The sequence below is a fragment of the Amia ocellicauda genome, chromosome 3, assembly GCF_036373705.1.
Source record: "Amia ocellicauda isolate fAmiCal2 chromosome 3, fAmiCal2.hap1, whole genome shotgun sequence".
NCBI classification, from domain to species: Eukaryota; Metazoa; Chordata; class Actinopteri; order Amiiformes; family Amiidae; genus Amia; species Amia ocellicauda.
Genome location: NC_089852.1, coordinates 5,362,188 through 5,381,362, shown reverse-complemented (window position 1 = coordinate 5,381,362; position 19,175 = coordinate 5,362,188). Strand labels below are relative to the sequence as shown.

Below are 19,175 nucleotides of genomic sequence, written 5' to 3'. Positions count from 1 at the left end.
ACATGCCTACATTCAATAAATAGTCAGAAATGTAGCTAATGTTCTGCTCTGCTGGTTTAAGTAACAATATTTATAAAATAAAATGTATTATTGTTTATAAAACTTAACGAATCATCAAATGAGGGGTGCACATAAATAACTGTACAAAAGCACATCAATAAGTTCTGATATTTGAGGTAATTTAAGTATTTCAATTGTAGAACTTGGTAGAAAAACAGCTGGGCAGATTTGTCTTTACAGTACACTCAATTAATGTGTTAAATACTGTAGGAGGTAGATACACACGATATAATACATTGATACATAAATATAACGAGATATTATAATTAAGTGTTTTTTAAAAATGCATTTCGTATTTTTTCTCTTGATAGGTATATAAATTATAATATAAATTGGTTACCTGAAATTGTGTTCAATTTGGAGTGCAATTTTGCACAATCCTCACTCTTCCCCCCCGGGAGTAAATCATATTGACTTGACATACAGTACTCCATAACTCTTACTAAGCTTTTATCCACTGCTATTTATGTAAATATTACTGTGTGTATTTTGATAAAGCGTCAGTTTGGAAAGCATTTCCTTTTAAAACGTTGTTGTAAGTTATTAAAACTTTTTTCTGCTGGGTTAATTGTGTATTTCAATTGTATAATAATAATAACAGTTGTTCAATGAACTCGCAAACACTCTTTATCTCTAATGCACTGATATAACATCTCAGGCATTGCTCTAAAAAAACGTGTGCACAGGTCCTCGCCCTCCGGTGACGTCAACGATCCATATACCTAGACAGGATTTCCTGGTCACCCACATTTGATTGACGGCACGGACAGCCACTCAACACGCAGCGGTGTTGCTCTCCTTTGAGTGTCATCTCTGATCAACCAATGAGAGACGTATTTACGACATGTGGGCCAATAGACTGCGAGGGGGCGGGATATCCGGGAGCAAAGCGGTAGTGCTACCAGTAGAGAGTTGTCGGTGTGTGTCAGTGAAAGAAATCATTTTGCGTCCATCTGTGTGTCTATGGTGTGCCGCAATTGTTTTGCGAAAGAACTTGAATTGCGATTCCTGTACGTTTTCCGGCAGCATCTGTGGCATGGAAGTAGATAAAATGGACGAGAACGAGTGGAAATATCACGGGGAGGGAAACAAGAGCCTAGTGGTGTCTCATGTCCAGGTGAGTGCTGCTGCTGCTGCTCTCCGGTATTGGAGGGGAAAAGTTTTGTTAAAAAAGCAAAACAAAACAAAACTTCACTTTCAGGACGAGTTTTACTAATCACATGATCAGATGGCCGACGTTTGATCTTGCTTGTGTAAGTAGAATGATACTGCAGTCCTGATCACGTTTTCAATAACTGAACTGAAATGCCGCTCAGCAAGGAAATAAAGAGAAGTGGGACCTTTTGACGACCTGATTATGGACAGAAAAGTGCAGCTCATGAACGGGCTGCAAAGGAGCATTATAAAATCAAACATTTGTCTCTTGTCGCCTAACAAACCTGAACACTTTTACAGGCAGTCTAGGATGAGGGTGTTTCACAATGCGCCGGAGTCAAGTGTGTTGAAATATATCAGAATAATAAGAAGTAGACTAATTGTTGCCCTGTATCAGGACAAGAGATAGGATAGTCAAGAAAGTGCTCGGTGTGTCATCTTGCACCCGATCATCGATCCCCTTGTTGTGTAACAATTTGCTGTTTTGTCAAGTAATTATATCTATAATGTAGCACTGTATATCAACCTGAATGCTACAAACAAAGGAGAGTAACTGAAATATAGATATGCTGAATTAAAAAATAAAACTATTACATACAAGTTTTTTTATTTCCATGCAGTCGTACCTTGAATTCTAATGACAATAATATAATATTAAACTTCCACAACTGTATTATTGAGCGGGATATTTTTAGAGGAATATGTTTTAATTCATTACTGTATGTTTATTTTGTATTAGAGGAGAAGTATATGATTAACTTGTAGTTTACCTAATAACTCCGCGCAGCTTTCTACACAGATCGTGAGATAAATGGTCCCTGGTTTTATCTCGCTTCCAGCATTGCTTAAAATACCGTAATTACAGCTACTGTTAAGTGCATGTGGTGTGTGTAAACATTGACATGCATCTAAGTTGATCATAAGTAACTTTCTGATTATTAGCATTTTCTCAACACAATAATATGACCCTTGTGTCCTTTATATAAAGGAATTTATAGCAATTCGAGCTGTCTTGGAATTCAGTTAGTCAGCGTCTTATGAGATTTGCTGAAACACCACAACATATTAAGCAACACATGGAAAACATAGTCCACTATTGTTTATCTTAATGGTTGAATGTTTAAACACAAAATATTTATGCTGAACTCCTTCTGTATGGAAAATGTGTATTTTTCTAGTTATGTTTAAAAACACAGATAAAAACATAGATAAGCATTACTTTACTTAACCTTCATTCATTCCAGAATACAGGTATTTCATCTATAGTAACAGTTGCACTGGAATGCAGTGGAGCCCCCTGATTACTGGGAGAACATAATCCTTGCTGCAATGGAGGCCGTTTTACAGAGACGTATTGCTCTCTGTGTGTATGGGGACACAACATATTTATATACAAATTATAATCTTCTTTTACTCTGATCCCCTGTCCATTATGAGGCTGATTGACATGACAAGATTACCCTGTGAATAGGGTACACACCCTATTCAGCATTTCGGATCATCTTGTAAATGACCAGTGTCCAGCCATCACGCCACAGATATTTACACCCTCAATCATTACATCTCGAGAACATTGGTCATTCGTATTCTGTTTCTTACTAATCCCACAGTATCAGTGTAGAAATGTCACTATGTGGGCCATATTGTTTGAATGATAGGAAAACAAACAGGCTTCAGCCTAATTTGAATGTGGATAAGGCATGCTCAACAGCTGCCTGTTTTAGAATAAACAAATAGGCATAAGTCTTATTTCTAACATGGACATAATCGGCAAATTAAAAAAAGTTAAATAAAAACTCAATATAGTTCTAATAGAATTAAACAGTTAAAATGATAGTTACCCAGAACAAGTGTTACAGGGAGAAAAAAAAAAAATCTGACTTCGAGATGGGAGAAGTCTTTACAATTCTGTTCTCAGATGGAGAATTCATCTTGCGAACCAAATTTGGTTATAAATGTGGTGAAAGCAGGTGTGCATTGTATGTTTCTAAACCTGTTATTTTAAATAAGGCTTTCGGTTATTACAAACGGGAAGTCTGAAAGGAAACATCTGGTTTCAGAAACAAATGAGTTTGGAGGTAAGTCCTTAGAGTTATGAATAGCTGTAAACACAGGGGAAAAACTGCAAGAAACACAAGTTGTCTACAAAGACTCCAGTAAAGTTCATATAGGGTCAATGGCCATGAACTTGCAGAGTTGATAGGGAGCTGCGGACTAAGAGCCCCATTTTCAACAGAGATGAACCAGTGCAATGTACTTTTTTGGGGCACGAGGACAGCTTGTGAAAGAGTTGCAGCTGCCTTCAGTTTTCAACAGCAGAATTTTTGCATTGGCAAAAACATGGTTCTAGGCCAGGGGTGGCTGACCCTGCTCCTGGAGAGCTGCAGGGTCTACAGGTTTTTATTCTGTCCAGATCGTTAACTGCTTAATTGAACCAATTGTGGCTCTTAATTAGTCAAGAAATCCATTGATTGGTAATTTTAGAGAGACCTGGAAAACCTGCAGGATTGCGGCTCTTCAGGAACAGGGTTGGCCACCCCTGTTCTAGGCCGAGGGTCCCATTTTCATACAGGGTGAGATTTATTCTAAATCCGGACGCAGTGGAAAGCTGTACATGGTCAAGTTTGAATGCCAAGACCAAGATGAGGGTGAATACAAGGTAAAATTGAAACCTGTTGCAATTTATATTATAATTAGAAGTTATGGTCCAAGTAGAATCTGTTAAACTGTTTTTCATCAAACAAGTGTGCAGCTTTCTGTGCAGTACACTCTTTGCAGCTGCTGCGCCCCAGTTAGAGATGTTCTGAGGAGGACTAGCCGCGTAATGTTCAAACAGGCTGGATCCAGTTGTCCGGAGGTTTGGAAATTGAAAGGAGGGTTAGAGTAAGCAAGGGATACACCCAAAGTTGAGGCAGAACCTTGTGACGATGCATGGCTTTTTTCCTAACTCAAAGCAGTTGAAATTGGGTCGCAGGTGTGACTCCCTTGCAGGTCGTGCTAGCGCCTGAAAAAGCATGTTGCAGTGGTGCATCCCTTTTGCGAATGGGGCCCCGAGTTAGTTGCAGTTGGAACTTTGCTTGCATACTGAGGATCAACCCCAGTTAGTGAATTGCTTTAAATTGGTTGTGATTTACCCATATTGCAGCTAATATCTGACCTATACATTAACTGAAACTCTGAAACTGATTTCTTCACTTTGACCCTGGAAAGAATTGACACTAGTAACTGTGCTTTGACGAGATTGTTTGTGCTCCAGTTAAATACATTTAGGGCTGGTTCCACAGACCCAGGCTAGCACCAGTCTTAAACTACCCAATATTATTATAGGTAGGGTAGTCCATGGCTAGATCTAATCTAGGTCTGTAAAACCCACTGTTAATGTTATTTGAGCAATTCATTTAAACTTTGTAAATCATGGCTGTTGTAACTAAATTGTCAAAATTGTACCACAATCTTGAGAGGAAGTGCTATACCCTGCTTTTCTCCATCAAAGAAAATAAATGTAATGATGTAACAAACAAAGAGTCAGAAATAAACAGAAAGCAGAGTTTTGTATGCTTAATTAAGGTCGTTGAAATTAGTTAAAACATTTATTATCCCCCGAGGTTTGGTAGGGAAGATCAAAGGAAACTACACGCCATAGTTCAGTTTGGATTGAATGTCACTAATGCCATGCTGAGTGCAGCTGTGAATTTGAAAGGGAATGACATTGCTACCAAATATCAGGGAATCTAGCCGGTTCTCTCTTGTCAGTTGCTGCAACTGTAACCTGCTGGTTTCATTACTCAGCGACTCCTGTGTTCTCCAGCTGTATGAACATGAACAAACTAGTTGAGGCATACACTTTTGAACTAACTGTTTATTTAAAACATAGTGTCCATTGAAAACGGATATCATGTGAATAATAGTTGGAGCAGCAACAATGTACAAATGGAATTGTCCAAAGCAAGATTGACGATGTGGCCATAATGTTTCACTGCAGGTTCCGTGTTTGTTTGTGTGTGTGATATAATTTGTTTTAAATTATTTGTATTGGTTTACCTCCACTGATCTGATCCAAAGAAGCATCGTCCTCAGTTGTGAGGTAGTAACTTCTCCCAGTAAACTTGTACTTGTATTTCTTAAAGGTGTCATTTTTAATGTGTTTTTCTGATATAGTTTCACAGGTGTGAAAAATTGGAAGATAAGGAAAGAAGAAAGCTGCACACTCTTCAAGCACTCCAAAATTGAAAACAATTAATTTTATTAGGTAAAAAGAAACCCTCCAACATTTTGGCCTGAAAGCCTTCATCAGTGTGTCTTGCCTAATAAAATTAATGTTTTTAATTTTGGAGTGCTTGAAGAGTGTGTGGCTTTCTTTTTTCCTTATAGTTTCAAACTTGAACAGTTTATGTTCAATAAACAGTGAATATTTGATAAAATTGTGCGTTTGATTAACTCACAAGCCCACCATTTGTTCACATTTACTGCAGTGTGGGAATCCTTCAATACTTTTAACCTTCACTCAGCTTTGAACATCATCAAATGAAACTGTCGACACCACTTACAATTTAGGGGGGGGACTCTCTGTGACCTCCAAACGGTATTAAACAATACATGAGGACCCCAACACCAATGTCTTTATAACCAAAAGGCTACCTGCTCTACTGAATCGTCAGTATAGGCCACATCAACACTTTGTGTGCCGAAGTCCTTGTGGCTGCTGGAGAAACGTCCGCTGTGAACTGTGAAGTTGTGGGAGGGCCTGGAATTGGTGTTTCTCCAGCAGCCACAACAACCGTCAGACAGGCAGCTGCCTTGAGGACAAACCTGACCAGGATGGCAGTGGACTTCAACGTTCAAACCCTAGTCAGAGTATGAACAATGACAAGAAAAAAGGTGAACCATATAATTACATATTTGAAAACCATGCTTATCTTAACGGTTAAGACAATTACATGTTCTGTTGGTGGGTGGTAGTTCATGGAAACTAACATGAAGTTGTATTTTCAGAAAATGGACAATTAATTATGTGAATGTTTCTAATTTTCCATGGTGACAGATGTAACTCTGTCTGCCCTTATGGAAATTGTCCTCGGGTTTGCCTGAGTCTTTGCTGCTCTGTTTGGGAGTATTTATTTTAGAATGAGCAATGTCTAGTCCATGACAAAAATGTTTTGTATTAATTTTAAAGCAACAGGCGTACACCCCTTCAAGTGAGTCAATAATAAAAGCATGCAGATTTCTCAAGTGTCTTGGAATCTGCCCAAGCTAATTTACTTCCTACAGATTCCAAAGCCATACGTTTAATGGATATTTGACTATTTATGATATTATTGTGCTTTCGACACTGGACTTTCCTCTATCAGTTGTGGTATCGTGGCTTTTTGAAATAACCCTTTTAAGCACAATCTCTCTTAAAAAAAACAAACAAAAAAAACAAACACCTGGGGGGTATGGGACAGGACTTGTTTTTCAAATGAACTTCAAAGAATGTTATAAAAAAAAAAAAACTGAAGCAAAATTGATCACACATTGCATATCTGAGTTCTAGTGTTGGAACTTTCTTTCTAGGCCTACCTTTGAGGCAGAGCTTGCTGCCCTCCTTATGTAAGGTTATACAATAATTCCCATTACATAACTGTCATGCTGAATGTATTAAAATGTCCTTTAGGAGTTTTGCTAATCAGATTTTACTTGAACTTTGAACATTCCTTCTTTTTTTTCTTTTTTTCTTAAATAAACCTTTTGTTGCATATTTTTTATGAAATGTCAGCGCACAGAAATTCCACAGTGAACAGATTTCCAAGTGTTTGCCCGTACCTTGTGATTTGGAAGCATATTTTTCTGTAAATTGGGAGAAAAAACACAAGTAGTACATTCTTAATGTTCCTCCCATTTATAGTTTTACAGTTATGTAATTAAAACGCTACTAGTTTCAATAAGCTGTGTCTATGGAAACTCATTGCTATTTAATAAATTCACAATAACTTAAAATTATACCCCTTTCCTTGATTTTAATGTTCAATATTTGTTTGTTTTTTCATTTCAGCACTCTCAGGTTCTAAGGTTTTTGAAGTACCCAGCAGAAGAAACCGAAAACCCGAATCAGGTACTATACTATATACACCACTATAAATGAAAGGTCCAATCAGGGAGCCGCTTGGTCAGGTTCCTCTTGTGGTTTTCATTCCGCTTTCAACTTTGCACATTTGTTTGGTTAACAGCTCTGCAGTAGCACGCAGCAGTAGCACACAACCCAGATTGGTACATCGGCACACCACACTGCCAATAACCAGACCAGTGTTTCAAACCCGGTCCAGGTCAGTCTGGGTGAATGGAGCCATGGTCGCGTGTGACTGATCAATGGTGAAGGTGCAAGATAGTCATATCGGAGTCCCAGCCTTCGTGCTGCCAATTGGTAACAAGCCAGTCAGACAGGCCCTTGCTTTGTTCGGCGAACGGTGGGATCATTTACACTCCTAGGAGCCGTGAATTCACAAGTCGTAACGATGGGTCTCTGTGTTGGTCGGACCACTGTGGCAGGAAGAGGTGGCGCAGTGGAGGCTGGCCGAGGTGGTCGTGTAATACGCACTCCTCTGCCATAACACAGCACGCAGGTTGTAGCGTGATTGTGTCACGCTTAGTTGGCCAGAGTTTATGCCCTATATGAGTACTAGCATCCCAAACATAATTTTCATCTTTAATTATTCCTTCACATTGTTAAAGGACAACTGAGGAATATGTAATGGGGCAGGAGGGGTGGGAGAAAAATGGAAAGGCAGGTTAATTGTGGTCAGAGTTTGAGAAGTGTTTCCTGTGAATGTATCTTTATGCATCCTTTGTTTGTAGACACTGGAGAACTATTGTGTTATTTAAAGCCCCCAAAACTTGTTTCTGAAATAACTTATGCAGAAACATCAATGCCCTGTTGATATTGTGAACACTTGACTTTCTGTTATGATTGTTTGAGCTTCAAACATTCAGCCTGTTTGTATGTACGCAGGCCCGGAGGCCCCCCAATTGTTTCCTGACAGATTGCTGCTGTAGCTGACATTTTGCTTTTGCAAGTTGCCTTCAGTGTATTCCCCAGTTTTTGTAGTTTCAGCAATGTGGAGCGATTTGTAATCCCCCATGAATAGCTGTCTATATTTTAGCAGTGTAGTGCGCCACTCTTGCTATTAACTTCACAAACTCTAGTCTATGCTATCTTTGGGAGAAACTCAGTTTGCAGGCCTATTTGAATGCATCTGGCTCGATCTCCTGTTTTTGCATACAGAGTTCAAGGCCTGGCTCGTCCCTGAGTCGCTGTGGTTACCCTGGGTTACCTCTGTGCTCTGCGTTTTGGACGAGGCAACGCCGTGGTCCTGTCGTAACCTTGAGTAGATGATCCATAGTTCACCCATTCGCTTCTGTGACTCATATTAGATAATAGAGTTTACTCAATTATGAAACTAAGAGCGGGTCCTACGCGTTTCTGTTGAATTGACATATGATACGTTACTCCCTTTCTCTGCAGGGGAAAGAGCATACTGAAGTTAATGAATATTCTTTATTTTTCAGACATCAGAAGAAGCTTTTCATCACATACTGAACATTGTGGACTTCAGTAAAAATGTAATGAAGCCATTCCTTGGAGGAAAATATGTTCACCATGGAGTAAGACTTTTGTTACATATCTCTGGCATGTTACTCCTTTTGTTGACCGTGAAGTTTTGAAGAACAAAACCACAATGTGATGCCAGGGTGCTTCCATCAAAGCACATTTAAAGCACATTTACATGAATACAAATGATCTTTTTAAATCTCAGTGTACTATGAATTGTGTTGTTGGTACTGTGTGAAGATGGAGATAACCATTTACTTATTGCGTCACAGACTTCAAAGGGTTACTTCAGAATCAATTAAGATTTATGAAAAGGAAAAAATAAATAATCAGCCAGCAAGAGGAATAAAAGCAGTTCAGCTCTGAAGTTTTTGTTTGTTTTACAGGAGGCTGTGAAACTACCTTTGGACTTTGTAAGACAGCTTTCTTTAAAGGTTCAGCAAGAAAGACCAGGTAAATGCTAGAATTGTTTCACAAATGCACATAGTATTGAAGAACTATTTCATATGTTATTGTGATGTTCAACATTTCATTTTTAAGGCTCTTAATGGCCATAATTAGAGAGCAATTAAACCTCAGCACAGCTTGCAGCATTTCAGAGTGCTAATCTGTTGTGTAACCCTGTAGTGCTGGGGGGTTAGTCTTTATTTGGTTGTGTAGCAAACAGTTACTTTCACATTCATGCCAGTTCACCTGTTAGATCACTTCCAACCCAATACATAATGATAAATTGATTCAATTCAAACACAAAGGTACTTTTCAGTTTTATATAAGTATAACATGCTGATTTACATTCTGTTAGCATTGGCGGGAACATTTGTAAGACACTTGTTCTAAAAGATGTTCTGTAATTTCTTTAAAAACAATCTCATGCAGAATCCCGTTGTGACAAGGTAATGGACACTTTTAGTGGATATGCTTTGTGCCTGCCAAATCTAACCCAGCTCCCAGACTGCCATTTCAGTGAACACAGGCCACCACTTTGCATTGAGATAAAGGTAAACCTGTCCCATTTTATTCATGTTTATGAATAAAGGAATTTGTTTGGCTGTTAAGTAGTTTGGGGTTTGCAGGTTGAGTAGGACAGTGTTTCCAGACAGAATGAGACAGCTGTAAACTTCCAGTAGATATCACTGTTCTGGGAATTTGTTGTTTTCCACTTTTTTGGTTCAGAGCACAACTCTTTTATGATACTAAAATGAAATAAAATGTAAATATATAAATACAATTGTAACTATTGAATGCATATAAACATCCAGAAGCCTGACATGCACACACTGTATTGAAAACAAAAGTGATGGGCCTTGCAGGTCTGTCAATGGTGATTCTCTTCATGTGGGGTGATCAGTAATGCCTGAGTTCTTGTTGTTTTGTAGCCCAAATGTGGATTTCTGCCATTTTCAAGGCACGTCACTAAAGAAGTGAAGCGCAAGGTGTGCCGCTTCTGTATGCATCAACACTTGAAGGTAAATTAACTTCGTATTCATGTATGTATATTATAAAACAAATGTTTTATGGCAAAATAGAAAACCTAAAACCATGACCAAATTCGCCTGAGTAAATGGCTGAGCAATTGCTTGTCTTTTTGTTAAATTGAATGCTGCCTCAGTGCGGACCAGAGTTCAAATGCCTGAATCTTTGTTGATTTGTCCTACAGTGGGTATTTTACAGCTTTTCAGTTGATTTCCTTTATTTCCTGTTGACATTTTTCTAGTTCAAAGGAAAAAAAAAAGTTGGATCACGTGGATAGTGACCATATCTAAAACACATTCCTGACCTCTGTTGATAAGTCCGTAGCAAGTCTGAAACATGTTCTGCTAACATGAGGCCCTCTGCTGGTGCAGAGAAGGAAATGATTATTCTCACGCACATGCTATGCAGCTGGGACTCATAAACTTACACACTCCATACATAACTTGATTTGTAATGTCTATATTCATATGTAAATATGTTGTTCTTTTGGACAGCTAGCCAATGGAAAATGGAAGAGGATGAGCAAGTACTGTCCTCTTGATCTATTCTCAGGGTGAGTGTGCTGCATGGAGATACAAGCAGAGTCTGGTTACCAAAATTATCTTTTATTTTTATTCATTAGGTCACTCAGGTTAGGTGTGAGTTTCAAGCTGCCGAGTTGAGTGTTTGGGAAAGATTAATATCCTGGACATTCGTAGAGCTCATAGTGGTATATGTATATGTATCCTCATCCCAAGTCAATCCAGATGACAAAGAAAGAATATGAAATGGCCTAAAGTTTCAAGTAAAAGGTTGAAGGTGTAGAGGTGTAAAGGCAAAAGTGGAATGGCGTTGTGGTAGGGCTGGGCGATATGACCTAAAAATAATCTCAATATTTTTTTAAATTTGGGCGATGCACGCTCTCTCTCTCGATATTTCTTTGTTTTTCTCCAAACAAGCTACAAAATAAGATGAAAGACATTAGGTTTTTCTTTAATCATTTCAACAAAGAACAATACCACTTGCCAGGCTGTCATGGCAAATATGTTTTTTTGTTTTACCTGAGTACATTAAAAAAATACAAAATAACAATAAAAAATGCCTCTAGTATTATTGTAAAAACAATGCGCAAAATAACAAATACTTGCTGTCAAACACACTCAAGTCTGTGGAATAGATTTAATGAAGCCCACAGAAAATGTAAAATAATATATAGCATTATTTACTGACACATAACAAACACAAGTAATACTAATCACACAACACATGTGCTGTAAAATAGTTTAGATTCACCACATCTGGGTTATAGTGGTGCATTTAACATCTGTCCTTGCTAGACCAGGTACGTTTTGTCGATATGACAGTTGAGTTTCGATTACTATTGATTGATTGAGTATTATTTATTATTTCATTAATTTGCTTCCATTGCTTTTTAAAAATGTTTATATAGTGTAACATTCAAGATCGTAATTCCATGAATGCGACTGATTGTTAAAATAATGTGCAGTTGCAGTTAATCCTGATTAATGACCTCAAAACTGCAATCCATTTACTAACATCAATGCCAACTCTTTGGTTGTAACCACCGACATATTTGCTCCCTCATCTTCGTTTCCTCTCTTGCCTTTTATAAATGAAGAAGGTTATTGGCTGCATAAAAAATGACTGAAGTGTCTTCTGCAGGTGATTGGTGGCATAAATTAGGATTGACAAGCATTTCCTGCACAGTGATTGGCTCCCAGAATCCATGGTCTCCGGGTCTGCAGCTATACATACTTGAATAAAAATGACAAAATACTTGCGATACAAGTATTTTGCATTTCGCCCAAAATAATATATCGACTGTATCGCAAAAACTCTGTATATTGCCCAGCCCTACCTTGTGGTAACAACTAGTTTCATGTTTCTGAGCAGCATTTTTCACAATTGCATTTTGGTTCAGATTAGAGTCTGGTGAGGGTTAGGGTTGCGTTTGTTAGTTAGGTTTGCATATCTAGTAGATAAACTAAAACAAACTTGAGTTGCTGTTTAGTTTTAGCTTTAAGGCTGGATGTGATGATTACTGTCTTACTTAAGAAAGTGAGTGAAAATGATGATGAGTTGCTGTAATTGTGTTATTCCAACATTTAATTTGTTTCTGTGTATTTTTATTTGTTTAGGAACAAGCAGAGAATGTATCTTGCAATAAAACACTTGCTGGAAGAGGCACAGAACAACTTAAAAATCTTTAAGGTAAGAAAGCGTTGAAGAGGAATTATGTTTTACTTTATACTTTAATTTGGGTGATAAAATAACCCACATTTGTCCATTCATAGAAATTTAAATTTAATTATGGTGTCAGACCCAAAAATGAAGATTATTATAGGTGTTTTAAATGTGATTGTTTAAAACTGAGCTCAGAATTCCAGCAGGTGTAATCTGATGGGGCTTTGTTTCTATAAATCCTTTTACTTACCTTTTTTATCCTTACTTTACCATGGTATCAAATAATTTGATGCTTGGTTACTATGGGGTATTTATAAAAGTTTCACTGTGTACATAAGAAAGCAAACTATGTAAGTTATGGGCGCTGTTTCTCTTATTTTGTTGCACCCCACCCTTCCCCCCCAGAACGGTGAACCAATATACAGCTGTAAGGATGACAAAGACTGCCTTCAGGACTTGAATGAATTGGCTCAGCACTTGAAACCCTATTTCTTTCCTGCCAATGGTTTAATCAACGGCCATCAGTCCACAAAGGTGGTCATCAATGAACTGATCCAGGTGATCACCACAGTGCTGCTGAGCAGCTCAGACTCCTGCAGGACAGGGGACCTGAGGAAGGTGCTTTCCCCCGAGGGCCGGGGCCACTGCGAGGCCAGCCTACTGCATAGAGACGTGCTGCGCAAAGGTAACGCCAGCATCACCTCGAGATCATATTCAGAAGGGTTAAATCTTCAGGGTGACGTTCGATTATCTGTATTGACTATACATTGCTTATAATGGGGTGTGTGTGCGTGTGCATGTGTGTGTGTTTGTTTTTATTGACTAGTTTTCTACCTGTTTCATAAATATAATTATATTGAAAGGTCGATGTCAAACCATATGGCAATATCTGATTAAAAGAAACTAAACAATCCACCTTTTTACCCCTCAGGTATTCCCTGCCTGCCCAAAGACTGCGTTCTCTCTAAAATACTACACGCTCAGATGCAGGACAGCCTAGACATCGAGGGACTCTATCCTCTGTACAAGCGGGTGGAGCAATACCTGGAGGAATTCCCCAAGGAGAGGTATTGCTTTTATATGAATTACAAATGGAATGGTTTTTAGACTACACACTGTACATGTAAGGCACTGTATCGACCACAAGATGGGGCACTTGCACAGGGATATATTTGAACCGAAATGTAAAGTTGTAAATCTGACCAGGAATCACGTACGATCTGGAACCCTGTGTATACAGACCGCTGTAGTGCCCTGGTGTGGTACAGGCTACACATTTGCACTTATGCTTGAAAACTAACTAACTATTGAATAACTAAATTTCCACAGGAGCAGATTACAGATAGATGGGCCATACAACGAAAGTTTCCTCGAAAAACTGCGAAACTGTCCCTCTGAAGATGATGGGACGGTGGAATATGCTGTTGGCAAGGTGAGGCAAGGCCTGATATTGGCCTGTTTACAGTGTAAATAAGACGGGCGCTCTGTACCTATTAGCTCACTGTGGCTTTGCGTTAGTGAGGCATCTGACATTGTGTTTTGTTCAATGCAGTATCTGTACATTGTTCTGGATGCGTGTTTCTCATCTTCTCCTCCAGGTCCACCAGTACAGAGTAGCGATGACGGCCAAAGACTGTTCGATAATGATTGCGCTCGCCCCGTGTGCGGACGACGAACCGTAAGTCCATGTCCAGCGTACTTTAGTCAGACCCTAAACTATCTCATGTAGCTGTAAAAGGTTACTAAATGTGAAGAGCTGCAAGGTTTAAGCAAACTTTAGATTTGTATGGCCTGCGAGCTTTGTGGCGGTCTGTAATGCTGCCCACATGTGCAGCTTCCTTGATCTTTTATTTCGCCGGTGCTCAAAGGGCAGGTCAGATGCATGTTTGGATTTTGGCTGCTTTGATTTTGAAGTAATGGTAAGCAAGGGATCAGACAGTTTTCATGGCTTCTAATGGTCCTTTTTGAAATGTCAGTTCAATTTAAAAATGATCGTTTTTATGATGATGTTCCTAAACCACATTTATGTTTGTCTTTGGCAAAATAAAACTGCGGCAGAATGATATTGTAACATGAGAGTGGAAGGCTTCTTGTGGGTGCTGTATATGGAGGTTATTTCTTTTATTGATTACTGTGTAAAGTTTAGGAAGACTTATATATATCATATATAATATGTAATATATATCAATAATTAGTGTAAAAATAAGTTTGCCTACTTCACTATATATAATATATATATATATACACACACACATATATATCCCCCCCTTTTTCTTCAGACTCGAGAACAGCGTGGAGATTCAACCGTCGAAGTCCAGGTTTATGTATTCAGTGTCCATCCTGGATCTGGACCCTAAACCCTACGAGAACATCCCCCATCAGTACAAGCTCGACACGAAAATAGTCAATTACTATCTCCGGAGCACACAGGCCAAACAGGACCCCGCCAGCGCCGGCCTCTTCCGGGACAGCGAGGACTGCACGCTGCTGTTCCACCCCGTGTGAACTCTGCAGGGGGCCGCGCGTTCTCTTGAAGCATTACATGAAGCCGGTTTATGGATGCCAGCAAGGATTTTGTTTTGGGGGGGCGGGGGGGGCGTTTGCCATAACTTACAGTAAATATTGAAGGTACATTAATCCGGACGGTAGAACTGCAGTGAGATTACCAGATGACTCCTCCTCTAGTGGCCGTTCTCTCCGGGTGCCGTTTCCCCGCAGCGTTGGGCGCGTCGGCGTGTCGCTCTGATGACGGATGGGTGTGGGATGGCTCTGGTGCCCATCTGGTCATACTAAACCATGCTCCATATACTACAGTGTACATTTGTGCCAAGGCTTGTGGTGGTTGATTTTAGGTTGAAGGTTTCATGTGTTGGGAAGGTTTTACAAGTGGCAGCACTAAAGAGGTTTTTGTAAACCAAGATGTTAAACCCTTAACAGTCATTTAACAAAAAAAACGAAGGATAGAGAGAGAGAAAAAAAAAAGCACAGTAGGGACTATTAAACCCACTTGTTTGTCACTACCTTGTTTATGTGTGGAAATAAAGATTCGGTTACAGGAGGTCCTGAATCGCTACTATTCCGTTACCCTTTTCATTTCAACCCGGCAGTAGAGGGTGCTGGGAATGAAACCTAACGAGGCGTTGTTCTGTACTAATTGAAACCACTGGAGGACTAGAATGGAGAGCTATGAAAACTTCACAGACTGATTGTTTTTTCTCTATTAAAAGAGGTGGAGTGATTTGAATGAACTAAATGAGACGAGTATTTACAGTGTCTACAAGAAGGAGTACACACTAAACATGAGTACACAGTATGCACACCTGTCTTGTCACCGATCAAGGTGCGCGTCTGTACATCTGTTACCACAAGTATTGGGACCTGCCCGTTTCTAGCAGGATGGATTGGACCAGTAGCCATATGCTGCACGGAGGGCATGTGTGGAAGTAGGTAGTAGGCAGCCAGTAGGACCAGTAGTTCACAGCTGCTAGTGTAATGGGTGTGAGTTGCCATAGTGCAGGTATGACTGTCCCTTACACAGCAGAGACGGGGTGTGAAGAACGTCATGCAGATAAGGACTTACGATCATCGGTCAACCGTGACAGATCTGGAATCTCCGAGACCTCGGCCAGGGCACACTGTCTGCAGGTGTCCACTCCGCCGGAGAAAGCTTTAGGCTGCAGTCGAGAGCCATGGCTCTAGCTTTGGGTTGTTCATTTCTGTGAAAGGGCAGCGAGGCATGGAATCGTGCCCCAAAAGGGGGAGTGTAACTGTGGTTCAAGGAGAAAAGCTCTGAAGGTATTTTAAGCACTCTGTGTCCCGTTTTCAGTCGTATAGAACATCTCTGGGATCAACTAGAGTAGCCCATCACAAAGTGATTGTATTCGTGTTCCACAAGCTGCTCTGAAAGCAGGGGAGGAAGAGCAAAGCATTCCCACCGTCTGACCCACAAAGGTGTAAAGTGTCCCTTGTAAGAGTGTAGCCGTCAGCGAGGCCAAGCACAGACCTGCACCAGAATAAAGAGTGTGAGTGGCTATTTCTTTTTACACACCATAATAAATGCTGTTTAAAAAAATATATTGTCCCAATACTTTTGGTAACACGGTGGATACCCTTGTATCAGTCAGTTTCTTCCACACCTAAGAGTTCTTAATTTTTAACCCTACAATGAAGAAAAAAATTTAGAATTAAATATCAGCAGACAGACCTTATTTTACAATTTCCTATTTAAAATAAATGTAGCTTCAGGGAATTTTAAACTGCCATACTGACAGACAATCTGACGATTTGCCATAACCGTGAAAACTGGACTAGTCTGATCCTGAATTCTCAGTTTGTGACATCAGATTAGCGATTGTGAGTTTGTCCCTGTCCCATTTCAACATTACTCCAGTAATGATTTCATAACATACTGTCCTCATATTTGACTCCGACTACGTATTATATTAATGCACACTTATACATCAATACCCTCCAGTGTCCTTTGCTTAACGATTATTGGTAGTTTTTAAAATAAACACCTGTTTATTGTTCAGTGGATCGAAGAAATCCAAGCTAGGGTGAAGAGACTGGCCAGGTTTCCTTTGCGGTGATTATTATTTTGCCCGTTGTGTACTTCAAGAGGAGTAAACCATGTTATTGAATGAAGTGTTAGGAGGAGATTACCTGTAAATCAGCCAGTCAATTTCAAAATGCATTTTAGTTTTGTTTTACCATCATGAAGTAAAAGCTGACTGTGTTGCCTTGATCTGGTTGCCATTTAGGTTTGCTTATTTCAGCCCTGCTGCTCTGCGAAAGCCTGAAATTGCTACGGTGGTTTTGCAGAGACGAAGGGATATAACAAACCTCCAGTTATGCTGCTAATTCTAGTATCTGCCTTTGTTTCCTTGTGCCACTTAGGGCAGCTTCCTGTTAGTCAAAGACACCTACAATTATTTACTTTTTATATATTTAAAATCAATCTTATTTTAAGAGATGCATACTTTTTGTTCCAACATTGTGTTAGAGCTAAAATTGTGTAAGAGCTAAAACATTTCACTCTACAAGATGATTGAAGTACTGTGTGACGTGCCCCTGCTTTGTTACCCCACTAACAGTTCACAGTGAATGTTAAATGCAGATGTATGTGGTGCTTAAGAATATGGCGGTTTGTTCGTCTTTCAGTGTATGTGGAGGCTTCCTTACTTGGTCGATGCTTTCATTGAAGTTGTCTTCTGTCCGCTGTGGAGATCCCAGTTGCACAGTGTCACCCGTGTCAGTGTGGGGGGGACGGTGGGGGTCCCGTGGTCTTGTCCAGACACTCTCTGCATTGTGTGTCAGCTTGGATCACTCCCTGAAATATGAACTAGTGCTAACTTCCTTTGCATTGTATTACTCAAACAACATGTAACATCAACAGCTGAATGACTTGTTATTGTAATACTGTATTACGGATGCCTAAACGATCTCCCAACTGCTGGCAATTTGATTAGTAAGAAATACAACAGAAAATAAACACTTCCTCATTATTTTTTTAAAAATCTTTAATGTTTAACAAAGAGATCAATATTAAAGTCAATCTTAATGTTTTGTCTCTGAGATTGTGCATTATAAAATCAAAAGTGAGATTTAAATTTTAACAACCAATACTGATACTCATACTGAGTGAAATGTATTGTTTTTTGTACCCTTGCATATGTTTTTTCTCTATTGGAGGACTATTATTCAAACCAAAGGTCTAATGCTACATTATTCAATATATTATTCTTATTAATAATAATAATAATAATAATTAGAAACACTTCTTACCAAAGGTCCAGATAAGCAACTTCAATAGCTTTATTCCTGCAGTTTGGCTAGGATGTTTGAAACCCTGCAGGCACTTTTCTAACATCCTAATGACAGCCACTAATAATCATCAGTTATAACAATAGAAAGACTATAATGGTCCATCTTTATTCTCTTAACACACCATGCACCACAAAAAACAATGGCACCATTCGAACCGAGCCGTTATTTACAGCTGATCGGTCTCGGACAGGACAGAACCAGTTCACATGTTCTGAACCCATAGTTCAGTGACTATTTATTCTGTGTTTGTCTATGAAGCTGTGAAATAAAGCTGCCACTGTTTTCTGTTAACTTGAATAACTGCTATTCATGTGAATATTCCACTGATTGATGAAATAAAACCGACATAACCACTGTGGTGAAAATAAGAAATGTAAACCTGTATACAGAACTGTTCAGTCTTTTATATTGAAATAACTATTTATTTTTCAAGTTATTTATTCATATTTATACACTCATACACACAGACACAATCATCAGGGGCATATGTACAGATGGCATTACATTTTACAAGTATTTCTTAGTGGGATTGTACAGAGGTGTTTATATTGAATAAAATAATAAAACGAGAAAGCATTGGCTGTTATTTAACAAGAAATATGTCCTTATGCTTAGTTCTAACAAGCCTCCTTATGAGTTTTAATTACATACTACTCCATGCACATTGATTTTATTACACTCTCAATCGTGGCTTCGATTCCCAGCAAGCGCAGCAAATTGTGGAATCTGTGGGGGGCGTTTTCTGCTACCTTCTTCTCATCCAGGGCCAGAGCTGTGAGAGGAGGAAGAGTTTTTATTACAGAAACCGGAGGTATTTTAAGTTCATTATTGTTATGATTCAGTTGGGTTTTGTAAATCGCTTTTATACTTCAGAACGATGCACTTGATTTGC

At 39.1% G+C, this 19,175-nt stretch overlaps 2 protein-coding genes across 3 annotated transcripts in view; one reads left to right on the top strand and one right to left on the bottom strand.

Annotated features, from left to right (window-relative positions):
- Positions 1-943: 943 nt before the first annotated feature.
- Positions 944-18,856, top strand: ippk (inositol 1,3,4,5,6-pentakisphosphate 2-kinase). Of its 2 annotated transcripts, none has more exons than XM_066697857.1 (13): positions 944-1,177; positions 7,247-7,306; positions 8,758-8,811; positions 9,187-9,253; positions 9,677-9,798; positions 10,177-10,266; positions 10,768-10,826; positions 12,412-12,484; positions 12,863-13,142; positions 13,389-13,524; positions 13,787-13,889; positions 14,056-14,135; positions 14,737-18,856. In XM_066697857.1, the coding sequence occupies exons 1-13, from the start codon at positions 1,097-1,099 to the stop codon at positions 14,960-14,962; spliced, it is 1,431 nt and encodes a 476-aa protein (XP_066553954.1). In that variant the 5' UTR covers positions 944-1,096; the 3' UTR covers positions 14,963-18,856. The 2 variants fall into 2 exon arrangements, with proteins under 2 accessions (XP_066553954.1, XP_066553953.1); XM_066697856.1 differs by having other exon boundaries at positions 8,758-8,853.
- Positions 18,748-19,175, bottom strand: part of cenpp (centromere protein P) — an 89,561-nt gene continuing 89,133 nt past the window's right edge. The window contains exon 9 of the mRNA XM_066697862.1: positions 18,748-19,055. Coding sequence (XP_066553959.1) covers positions 18,934-19,055 — 122 coding nt within the window. The 3' untranslated portion in view covers positions 18,748-18,933. The remainder of the gene's footprint in view (positions 19,056-19,175) is intronic.

What these genes read in the sequence shown, in the direction of transcription:
- ippk (XM_066697856.1), top strand. Translation starts at nt 1,097, where the DNA reads ATGGAAGTAGATAAAATGGACGAGAACGAGTGGAAATATCACGGGGAG. An exon ending in ACAACTTAAAAATCTTTAAG is followed by an intron (nt 12,485 to 12,862) that starts GTAAGAAAGCGT and finishes CTTCCCCCCCAG; the next exon opens with AACGGTGAACCAATATACAG. An exon ending in GAGGAATTCCCCAAGGAGAG is followed by an intron (nt 13,525 to 13,786) that starts GTATTGCTTTTA and finishes AAATTTCCACAG; the next exon opens with GAGCAGATTACAGATAGATG.